General features: G+C 41.2%; 1 protein-coding gene across 2 annotated transcripts in view; it reads left to right on the top strand.

Moving 5' to 3' along the window:
- Positions 1-12,383, top strand: part of LOC127419496 (SPRY domain-containing protein 3-like) — an 82,130-nt gene that overhangs the window by 18,440 nt on the left and 51,307 nt on the right. For both annotated transcript variants that reach the window (XM_051660928.1, XM_051660929.1), the window contains exons 4-5: positions 10,893-11,017; positions 11,422-11,557. In XM_051660928.1, coding sequence (XP_051516888.1) covers positions 10,893-11,017; positions 11,422-11,557 — 261 coding nt within the window. The remainder of the gene's footprint in view (positions 1-10,892; positions 11,018-11,421; positions 11,558-12,383) is intronic.

Raw genomic sequence — 12,383 nt, 5'->3', positions numbered from 1 at the left:
CACTAAGCAGGCAACCGCTTCCGGGTTCTTCAGAACAGCAGGTTATGGGCTGTGCTGCAGTTTCTTTTAAGCACTACATACTATAATAATATTTGTTAATGTTACTAAAGGTTATTATAAAGGTATATCTATGGTTTAAAGTGAAGAAATATATTTAGGTTCTTTTTGAACTATTGACAAAATGTCTCTGTTACGTACGTATCCTTGGTTCCCTGAGACGAAGGGAATGAGACATTGCGTAGCTATGCATATGGGAGTGCCTTCTTACACGACCTAGTTGAAACCACTCTACAATAACGCCAGTATTCTAATATTGGTTATGGTGTTTGAGCCCCTTCTGTTTTGGCATGAAACTGTCCACTATAAAAACATGTGCACAAACACCATTTCCTCAGAATTTCTGACTGAGAACAAGGAACGCATCGCTTGTGTCTCAAGAACTCTGGGTCTTGTAGTGCGGCTAGCATCCGCATTGTCTCGTTCCCTTCGTCTCAGGGAACCGAGGTTATGTACGTAACTGAGACATTCCCTTACAACTCCGTACACTTGACATTGCGTAGCTACGCATATGGGGAACATAATCCCATTATACCGCAATACACGACATAACTTCCCAGAGAGGTATCATGGTGCCACAGTCTTGTGTGATGGTATGCTGCAATGAGTGATCCTCGTGTTGGCAGGAGGAGAGCACTCATGACGAATATATGAAGTTTCATTAGCCAAATATATATATATATATATATATATATATATATATATATATATATATATATATATATATATATAATATATGGCTAATGAATAGCAAGTGTTCTAAACAGAGAGGACTTGTGAAGAAAGAGACGTTATGTCTAGGTTGTAAAACCTTGCGAATGTGTTTTGAGAGGACCTTCCTGCTGCAAAACATATGTCTTGTAAGGACACACCATTCGTCCATGCCCATGAGGAGGCCATGCCTCTAGTTGAGTGTGCTTTAACACCAATTGGGCAAGTCTTACCCTGCGACTCATAAGCCAGGGTAAATGCATGGACAATCCAGTGAGAGAGCCTTTGCTTGGAGATGGACATTCCTTTTGTGCGTCCTCCATAGCATATAAAGAGCTGATCAGACAGTCTGAACTGGCAAGTATGCTCAATGTATGCATGAATTGCCTGCACAGGGCATAACAAATGCAATGATTGTTCCTCATACAAATTAAATGGAGGAGGGAAGAAGGCCTGAAAGTGAACCACCTGCGCTTTGACGGGCGTGGTTAGGACCTTGGGTACATAGCCTTTCCTGGGTTTGACAGTAGCTCTTGAAAGACCGGGGCTCAACTCCAGACATGAATAAATGAATTGTCGATTGATAGTGAATACAGGTCACAGACCCGTTTTACTGAGGCCAGAGCCAGCAGTAGTGCGGTCTTAACTGAGAGCATGCACAGTTCAACAGAGTCCAAAGGCTCAAAGGGGGGCCCTGCGAGAGCAATTAGGACTAAAGTTAAGTCCCAAGTCGAGACTGTAGCCGGCCGAGGTGGGTTTAATTGTCTTGCTCCTTTAAGGAACTTTATTATTAAATCATGCTTGCCTATAGAGGCATCGGCTTCATGTGTGTGATATGCAGATATAGTTGCCACATACACTTTGAGCGTTGACAGGGTGAGTCCTGCGTCTAATCGCTCTTGAAGAAATATTAGAATTTCATGTAAGGGGCAGTTTACTGGGTCCTTGCCATGTAAGAGACATCAGTGAACACCTTCCATTTTAGTGCGTAGAGGCATCTCATGGATGGTGCTCTGGCCTGTAAAATGGTGTTCATGACTGAACGCATCAGTTCTGGCACGTGTAGCGCGCCCGTTCAGGGTCCACACATGCAGGTTCCACAGCTGGGGCTGGGGAAGCCAGATTGTGCCTCGCGCCTGAGAGAGGAGATCCCTCCTCAGTGGTATTTCCCATGGTGAGCTGTACGAATACCAGAGGGGACAGTGGGCATTCTCCACTGAGGCAAATAGATCGATTTCTGCTTTGCCGAATATTACAGTTTGAGGTTGAAGTCTCCATTCGCCCGGTATCACCCCTTAGCGTGACAGTAGGCCCGCGCCATAATTCAGGTGGCCTGGGACATATGTCACTCTCAGGGAGAGGAGATGATGCTCGCTCCATAGGAGGAGGCAACACGTCAGTCTCAACAGTGGCGGTGAATGAATTCCGCCTTGGCGGTTTATATATGCCACAACTGTCATGTTGTGTGAGCGAACCAGGACATGACAGCTCGCTATTTCTGACTGAAAGCCTTTAAGGCTAAAATTACAGCTGATAGCTCTAAGCGGTTGATGTGCCACACCCTTCTCGCACCCGTCCAGGTGCCGAAAGTCAGGCGTCCATCGCACACTGCCCCCCCAACCTATGTTGGAAGTATCCGTGGTCACCACTTTCCGCCTAACAACTTGGGACTTTGAGTACCAGAGGGGACAGTGGGTATTCTCCACTGAGGCAAATAGATCAGTTTCTGCTTTGCCAGATATTTCCCAAATTCTCAATACAGTTTGAGGGTGAAGTCTCCTGAATTCTGCCTTGGCAGTTTATATATGCCACAACTGTCATTTTGTCTGAGCGAAACCAGGACATGACAGTTTGCTATTTCTGACTGAAAAGCCTCTAAGGCTAGAAATACAGCCGATAGCTTTAGGCACTGCATGACAACTTGCCCCAGCGTGACACCTCACTGGTAAAATGCAGGAGCTGTCCATGGTGCTAAATCAGCTATACAGCGGCGGGATATAGTGATGCACATGCGCCCTTGGCGCCAAGCACGTTGTGGCACAGGGCACTTCAGCCAGCACTGAAGAGGTCTCATGTGTAAGAGACCTAATGGAATGACGGCGGATGCCGCTGCCTTAAATCCCAATGTTTTCTGAAATGCTTCAGTGGAAGTGATCTCCCCAGACAGACACTGTAGAATGGCTGAAGCAGTAAATCTCTGTGCTGGCATAACAAAGCCTCTGATTGTGCCAGTAACAGCCAGTCGTCGAGGTAGTTCAAGATGCGTACGCCGCTCAGCCTCAGATGGGCGAGAACCGCATCGATGCACTTTGTGCGAGGAGCCAGAGACAGTCCGAAGGGCAGGACTTTGAATTGATACGCTGTTCCCTCAAACACGAATCTCAGAAAGATCCTGTGATATCGTACAATTTGGATATGAAAGTACGCATCCTTCAGATCTATCAATACAAACCAATCGTGTGGGCGTACATCCGTTTCTGAGTAATCATTATGAATGGGCGCTTAATACGCGATTTAAATGTCTCACGTCCTGGATTTCTTTGGAACAAGAAAATAACGGCTGTAAAACCCTTTTTGTGCTTGACAGTTTGGCACAATCTCTATTGCGTTTTTCACGATGAGCTTGTGTATTTCGGCACATAACACTGGCGCGTCTTCGGACGAAACCGTGGAAGACAGAACGGCTTTGAAACGGGGTGGCCAGCGTGCAAATTGGATCGTAAACCATGTTCGTCCGTTTTTTGCACCCATTCTGAAATACCCTTTAGGGCTCGCCACGCATCCGCGTAATGGGACAAAGGGCAATTTGGTTTGCTCACTGTATGATATTATGCGATGCTCACTATAGGGAAGCGGTTGCACATAATGTGTGTGCTTTGAAGAGGAAAAAGGAGCTCTTAATTGAGAATGTGTGAGCATCTCGTGCATTTGCTATATTCTTTTTTTGCACTTACTGCATTTTTTATTGCATTTATTTGAGTGCAAGACACAGAAACAACATTTTGAACAATATTGTGAACAACAATATTCATTTCCCGACAAACAATAGTGGGGAGATGGGGAACAGTGTTTTGTGTCTCCAGTCGAGCCTTTTTGGAGCAGACCCTGGGGGAACTGCGGGCTCTTTTCGCTTCAAAGGGTTGTGTCCGTCAGGAGCGCTTTTGCTGCATGTGCTGATACGCAAGTGCCGGTGAGGCAGCAGGTATGGGGCTTGTAGTCAGGCGCTGGCTCGAAACAGAGCAAGGGTGAACCAGCTGTGATATACTCTGTTTGGGCATAAAGTGTCTCATAGCCTGTGACTGCTGCTGAATCGCGACGTAACGCTCAGCAAACTTATTCACAGAGCTGCCAAAGAGGCTGGCTGGAGACACTGGATCATCCAAAAGAGTGGCTTTTTCCTTATCACTCATTTCTGTGAGGGTCAGCCATATATGTCGATCCAGAACTGCCAGGTTGCCCATGGACTTGCCAATAGCCTGCGCAATGACATTCGTGGCATGCAGTGCTAAGTCTGTAGCGGTGCGGAGCTCTTTGAATGTCTCTGGATCGAAGCCGTGCTCGTCCATTTGCCTGAGGAGCTTGGCTTGAAAATCCAGGAGCACCGCCATTGTGTGGAGTGCTGATCCAGCTTGTCCTGCCGCTGACTAAGCTTTTCCTGCCAGTGCGGATGTTTGTCGACATGGTTTGGAAGGATGTATGGGGTGTGATTTCCATGCCCTGTTACTCGTTGGGCAGAGGTGTGCCGCTGCTGCCTCCTCCACAGGGGGTAATTGGGCATAACCGTTTTCTTCCCCGTGATCCACATTAAAGAGGATGGCGTCACTGCGCGAGCATGCCGTATAAGGGGACCAGGACTTGGATAGTTTGTTATGAACTTCGGGGAAGAATGGGGCAGATTTGCGGGACGCTGCCGTTTGACGGCATCCGACTGCTGGAACCATTCATCGAGGCGAGACTGTTCAGGTTCCTCTGGGGGAGACCGCTCAAGGTGAAGCTCTTTGACCGCCCTTGTAAGTACGCGGACCATCTCCCTGTCAGTGGCGCGTGCACGTTTCTCACCCTTGCTGGGGGGAGTGCGGCAGCACCATCCACTGACCACTCGCCTGATGCAGCGAGAGACATGACATCGTCATAATTATCCCCAGCGTCAGAACTGCTGCACAAGATGAGGCCGCCCGCTCTTTCAGTAGTCCGGAGCTTGTCTCGCACATAGCGTATCGGAAAACATGCGCTTAGGAGAGATCGAGGGGCTCGCGGGGCGTGTGCCGCCACAAGCACCACCTCAAAGTCATCCTGCTCAACCTCACGGCCCCGCCGTGCCTCCTCGTGTGAATCCTCGGGTATCACAGCAGAAGTGGGTGGGAGGGTGCGTGAGGCTGAATTGTCCCTCAGAACAAGGGTGATTCACGAGCGAAGCGTGAAGATCAGCTTGAGAACTGCATTTACTGTCTGGGCCGTGCCCTCGCAGTGAGGACAGTCTGTCTCCATGAGAGCTGACTCTGCGTGGGCACGGCCCAGACAGTAAATGCAGCTCTCAAGCTGATCTGATGGCGGGATGTGCCTGTCGCACAAGGAACACTTACGGAGCGACATCTTTAAAAAGACGTGAACACGTAAGTGATTCTTTTAGATATATAAATATATAAATTAATATATATTTATATTTATATCACACAATATGCAATACACAATATACAATTGCTTTGTAAGGATACACAACCCCTGCCAAAGCGCTGTGGGGAATCGGAATGCTGAGGTCGCTTCCCACGATGATTTCGCCCGCTGACTCGTGTATATCGATGGTGAAGGTAGAGGGCTTCTAGACGAGATGATCGCTGTCTTGAAGGAAGAAATTCTGAGGAAATGGTGTTTGTGCACCTGTTTTTATAGTGGACAGTTTCGCGCCAAAACAGGCGGGGCTAAAACACCATAGCCAATATTAGAATATTGGCATTATTGTAGAGTGATTTCAACTAGGTCGTGCAAGAAGGCACTCCCATATGCGTAGCTACGCAATGTCAAGTGTACTGAGTCATAAGGGAACCATATTTAATTTCAGTCAATATGCCTGTGTATCATGTATCATGTTGATGTAGTCACATCCTCACACATTTAACACACTTCCAAAGACTGAAAAACATGGCATAAAAATCAAAACTACCATCAGACATGCAATATGTGTCTTTACTGCTTAAATTATTATATACTGTAAGTATCTGGATGTCAGACTATTTAAAACTTGTGCATAAGGATTGGTTGTCATGACTGATTGGAGTGTAGACTCACTGTATCTCTGATTGACCATTGTCATTTCATTGCTGAGCGCACACGTCTAGGATTGGTTAGAAACGTAACCGCTGTAAAAACATGTTCTAAATAGAAACCATTAACGCAACAGGAGTAAACTTAAACTGAATAATCGTCAGTTTTCACGATTACATAATCGTGACAGTCATAATCGTAATCACCATTAGTTTTTCGATTAATTGTGCAGCCCTAATCGCATGTTCTGGCTGCCATCTGAAGCTCTTTTGTTAATCGAATTGTCCAAGAAAAAAAAGAATCTTTAGTGTAAAAAAATTTCAGTTTATGCTGGCAGGAGGAGGTCCACCACCATTAACCTTATCTAGTTCAGTTGAGCGCATCGCCAGTATCATTGGTGAAACTTCTCAGGTAGGCTAAATTATGATGCTAACAGTAATATACTTCCCTTGCAACTGGAAGAATCTTCAGAGAAATTAATGTAATGCATGAAGAAGGTCTTTGACGGAAAAGCTGTCAGCTTATAAAGATTTGCAAGCTATGACAGTGTGCAAGGCATTTTCTATTTTTTCCCGTTGTATTGTGAACACACCTGTCTGCAACATGTTTATTTATAGGTTTAACAGCATTAGCAGAGACCATAGGTTATCAACTGAATGGGATTTATCAATACCTGTACTGAATTCGTGAAACCTAAATTATTGAGCTCATATCAAAAGAAGAAATTGTCCAACAAGTCACATTAGAGGGCATTCTTTTTTCTTTTTTTTTTCTTTTGTTGAGAAAATGCCAAACATACTAAAAAAAAATAAAAATAAAAAAAAAACAACTATTTAAAATCTAAGAAGCAGAGTTGGGAATAAATATGTGATTTTTTTCATATATGTGAATAAATATTTTTTTTACAATTTTTTTATTTTTTTAAGGTTAATTTGACTAATTTAATATTTAGCTAATTTTTTTTAATGACTTTCACTTCTATCAAAATGTAGTTATGTAAGTTTGCCTGAAAGAACACAAAGCATTTGGATGTCTTACAATTTCCACATGATTGTAAATTTTGTTTGTACCAATTAACATTAACATTTTAAAATACCAAAACTTTTATGAATCCAAGAATTTACATCAGAACGGCTTTACGAAGGATTTGCATAAAAAGTCCTTCTGCTTGAGTTTCATGAATGAGGTCCAGTGTGTTAAAACACCGTGTTTACTTTGTTTTAAATAAACAAGGGCAGAGTCAATTATTTTTATGGTAATTCAACATTATGACACAAAGGCTTTTAAAGGGATAGTTACATTTGCATTTACATTTATGCATTTGGCAGACGCTTTTATCCAAAGCGACTTACAGTGCACTTATTACAGGGACAGTCCCCCTGGAGCAACCTGGGGTTAAGTGCCTTGCTCAAGGACACAGTGGTGATGGCTGTGGGGATTGAACCAGCAACCTGATTACCAGTTATATGCTTTAGCCCACTATGCCACCACCACTCCCAAAAATGAAAATTCTCTTATCATTTACTCATCCTCATGCCATCCCAGATGTTTATGACTTTCTTTCATCTGCTGAACACAAATGAAAATTTTAAGAATTTCAGTGCAAGTGAATGGGTGCCAACATTTTGAAGCTCCAAAAATAACAAGTCAGCATAAAAGAAATCCATAAGACTTCAGTGCTTACATCAATATCTTCAGAAGTGATATGATAAGTGTGGGTGAGAAACAGATCACTTTCACATTCTACTTGTGTTTTTTGTGATTCACATTCTTCATGCATATCATCACCTACTGGGCAGGGAGAAGAATTTCAAGCAAAAAAGTACTTAAATATTGATCTGTTGCTCACCCACACCTATCTTATCACTTTTGAAAATATGGAATAAAACACTGGAGTCGAATGGATTATTTTTATGATGCCTTTATGTGCTTTTTGAAGCGTCAATATTTTGGCACCCATTCACTTGCATTTTATGGACCTACAGAGCTGAAATATTCTTCTTAAAATCATAATTTGTGTTCTGCAGAAGAAAGAAATCATACACATCTGGAACGTCATGGGGGTGAGTAAATGATGAGAGAATTTTCATTTTTGTGTGAACTATCCCTTTAACTGAGCTTAACTTGTAGGGCTGGGTATCACCAGGCACCTCACGATATGATATGTATTGCAATACACATCACGATTCGATATATTGCGATACATCACGATACCATGATTTGATTTGATTACGAGTCACAAGCTTTAAATTCCAATTCATTTGAGTCTGTTTCAGTTATATACTGGTGTCTGATGAAGATGATGTAGCTCGAAACATCACATTTATTTCTCTTGGTGAGTTCATTAAATTGATTTGGGGTTCACAGTGTGCCGACTTTGTTGTGTTTACATGATATGAATACACAAATAGCAGAATAAAAAAATCGATACAGGGGTCTAAGTATTGATATAATATCAAGGGTAAAAGTATCGCTATATATTTATATTTGATTGCATCGTCACAGCCCTATTAACTTGTACTGAACCCGCAACATTTTTTTGATAATCACCTGTGGCTTATAAAGAAAGGTTCCTGTCAAAGCAGATGTTTTAAAACCAAAGCTCTTCTGCAGTCATATTGACCAATAGCGTCACTCCTTACGTCTGTTTGCCAGGTAATCTACAGTCCCCACAAACAAATGTGACATCTACAGCGATGAGCTATTAGCAATCAATAAATAATCTTGCTTTATATGCTCCAGATCACCTGATTGTGACGCAGGAACCAAGAGAATCCTTCAGATTGTCAAAGTCTGGGAAACTTTTTTCTCCCTTAAAGGTCATCTGCCAGCCGGGATATGCGTCAGCGGCATCCTCATGTTTCCTCATTACGCTTTCACAGGGGTTTTATTTCAACCTCTGTGGGTCAGCCAGCCAAAGCTCTGTCTTATTCCGACTGTTGCTGTACCTTTACCGTTCTCCTTATTTCAACATTTGAATGGTGTACCGTGATTAACCCCTGCCCTGTTTTCTCAGGGAACTCAAGTGTGCATGTGCAAATAAATTTTTTCCTTAGTCGAGTGGAAATTTCACTATTAGTGTAACTGATTATTTTGTCTGGAACTCTGCAGTGGAATTTTGCAGCCGCTATGGCACAAGTTGTGCTAATAAAATTGAGTGCCTTCAGTGTTCATTGTGCATAAAATTCACAGTAGGAAAGACCTGCAGCAAGCATTCGAATTTCGTTTTTTTTTTTAAGGATTTACAGGAGCTTCTTAAAGCTTGGAAAGCAAATCCTCGAAAGAGACAACAAGGAAGATGAGGAAACTTGGACTTAAACCTGTGGGAACCGGAAGGGTCCCATTTTTAAGCTTGTGAGTGGTTTTGGCTCAGGGTGCTGAGTTAAGTTTAGTTTGAGGATCAACAACTGGATAAATTTGTCCATACAGTGGCCTCCTCCAACAGTACGGCTCCAACCATTGAGTCACGGATTTATCCTGCCTTTTTGCATGATGGTAGTGACTTCTGCTGTTGCACCAAGTTTCCTCAAAAACAATGAATACATCATTGTTCTTAGACAACAATAGCTCAGTTTCTCTGGGAACAGATTGAAAAGAGTTGTTCACACAAAAATGAAAATGCTTACCCTTTTTTGTTCCTCCAAACCTGTATGATTTTCTTCCCTCTGGGGAACACAAAATAATTTTTAAACAACATTTACATATAATGCATATAATAAATCTAGTTTAAGGGTCATTGTCAAATAAGTTTGTCCAGGGTGATTAAAATTAGAAATCTTAAAAAAAAAAAAGACATTTGTAGAAGTGTAATCTTTGTGACTACATGACAGTGTGCGCAGCTTACTCATTAATTTCAAAAAAGTTTTCGATCATATTTTTCAAGGTGAAAAGTATTTTTTTATAATTATTTTTACAAAATAATTATTTTGTTTTTTACTTCACAAATAGTCTCGGGTTTCAAGGGGTCCTCACTGTTTTTTTTTTGTTGTTTTTTTTGTTTTGTTTTTTGTCACGACAACAAAAGTGCAGCCTACATGTTATTACAACCTATACATGTTATTGTTTCACTGCATATGTTTTAAGAAATAATAATAAAAGATTATTCTGCACTTTTTAATTTTTCTGCTTTTAATTAGATTTGTATTTTTAATTTTATTTTTATACTGATTCTGGATGGTTACATCACATGCCATTTTTGACATTTGAAAACATGTTCATCATAGAAGATTTGTATTCTAGTAATGATTTTTTGTGGATTGTATTTTTAAATAATTTAATAGATCTGGACAAAAAAAAAAAAAACCTGTCATGTCACTGACCCATTAATAGGACTTTATGGTGTTTTTATTTATTTATTTTTTTTAGAGCTCATCGCCCCAATGCCCATTAAGAAGATCAGTCTGAACAATCTTGAGATATTTCGTTGTTTGTGATCCACAAAAGAAAGTCACATGAACGTTAAATTTACTAGCTTTGAGGAGTTTGCCACGTAGAGGGAGTGGCCCTGCTCGGGTTGGGCTGAGGTGCTTTGCATACAAAGTGAGACATAAGTTACAATTCCGAGACATTACTATTCTTAATAACAGGTTACCTGACATTTCCATCCTGTGACTCATTCAAACGCTCCTTGTAAACCATTGATTCCTTCGCCGTCTGTTATTCTTCAATCAGTGCCATTTGTGACACATATTATCGTTGGCATTTGCTTGCAAGTGCCTGAAAGCCATTTACTACCCTTTAGTCATTTCAAATCAAACAGTGTGTTTGCCTCAAGCTTTGAAAAAACACAATTGCTCAACTGTGCTGCAGATATACTGTTGTGTGTTCTAAAAAAAATGTATGGGATTTTTTGATACTGACAGGTGACCATTATGGATACTGGAGTGAGGGGAACGATTGCTGTCGGGCTGGTTCCTCAATATTACAAACTTGACCATCAGCCTGGCTGGCTTCCGCATTCAATTGCTTACCATGCGGATGATGGAAAGTAAGTTTGCTTTGAGCATTGTACCTGTTCTTTAGTTATTTGTTTCTTAAAGGTGAAGTTTGTAATGTATGCGCCACTAGCATCACCAAACAAAATTGCAAAAATTATGGCTGTTTTCACACAGGTTTCCCTTAACATTCCCGCAGTTATTGATAGTGCCACTGTGTTTACACTTGTGGGGGAATCTACCTACAAATAGCTTTTTTGTTGTTGTTGTCTCCACATGTTAAGCTGGTGTAGAATTATTTTAATATAGAAAGAAGATGCACACACTCCTTTAAACCAAAAAAAGGGAAATTGTTATTTATTTAGCTTTAAATTGGCTTGATATTTCATTCGTCGGTTCCTCTTTTCCTGAACTTGTGCAACTATAAGTCACTGGCGACTATCTCTCCCTTTCACAGGCTATACAATGGCAACCCTGTCGGTCAACAGTTTGGTCCAAAATGTAACCGTGGTGACCGAATAGGTTGTGGTATCTATGCAGACACTTTTGATGCCGGACTAGTAACTGTGTTCTTCACCAAGAATGGCAACGAAGTGAGTCTGCATGCCTCGTAGGGGTGGACAGTATGACCAGGGTCTTATTATACAGAATGAGAATTTTTATGATGGTGATGGTATTAATATATGGTTAACATTTAATTTAAATTCAGTCTTTTTTATTTATTTATTTATTTTTTTTTTTTACAGTGTATAATGTATTAGGTATGTTATCTCATTTGATTTTGGAACTTTAAGGAAACAAACCAAAAGGTTATACTCTTCATACTGAATGAAAGTTAAGTCTCACATTTTATAACACCCGAGTTAAAGGAAAGGTTCACCCAAAAATGAAAATTCACTCATTATTTACTCACCCTTTTGCCGTCCTAATGTGTATGACTTTTTCATCTGCTGAACTCAAATGAAGAATTGCTCAGCTCTTTTGGTGCATACGATGCAAGTGAATGGGTGCCAAAATTTTGAAGCTTTAAAATACACATAAGTCAACATAAAAGTAATCCATAAGACTCCAGTGGTTGATTCAATGTCTTCAGAAGCGATATGATAGGTGTGGGTGAAAAACAGGTCAATATTTAAGTGCTTTTTTTATTATAAATTCTCCTCCTGCTCAGTCAATCTCCACTTTAACTTTCACTTTCACATTCTTGTGTTTTTGGTGATTCACATACTTCAAGCATATCGCCCCCTACTGGGCAGGGAGAAGAATTTCTAGCAAAAAAACTAACTTAAATACTAAATATTGATCTGTTTCTCACCCACACTTATCTTACCACTTCTGAAGATATGTATTAAAACACTGGAGTCGTATGGATTACTTTTATGATGCCTTTATGTGATTTTTGGAGTGTCAAAATGTTGG

This window comes from Myxocyprinus asiaticus, chromosome 28 (assembly GCF_019703515.2).
Source record: "Myxocyprinus asiaticus isolate MX2 ecotype Aquarium Trade chromosome 28, UBuf_Myxa_2, whole genome shotgun sequence".
Taxonomy (NCBI): domain Eukaryota; kingdom Metazoa; phylum Chordata; class Actinopteri; order Cypriniformes; family Catostomidae; genus Myxocyprinus; species Myxocyprinus asiaticus.
The sequence above is the reverse complement of the archived record's forward strand: the minus strand, read 5'-3'. Positions and strand labels throughout refer to the sequence as shown.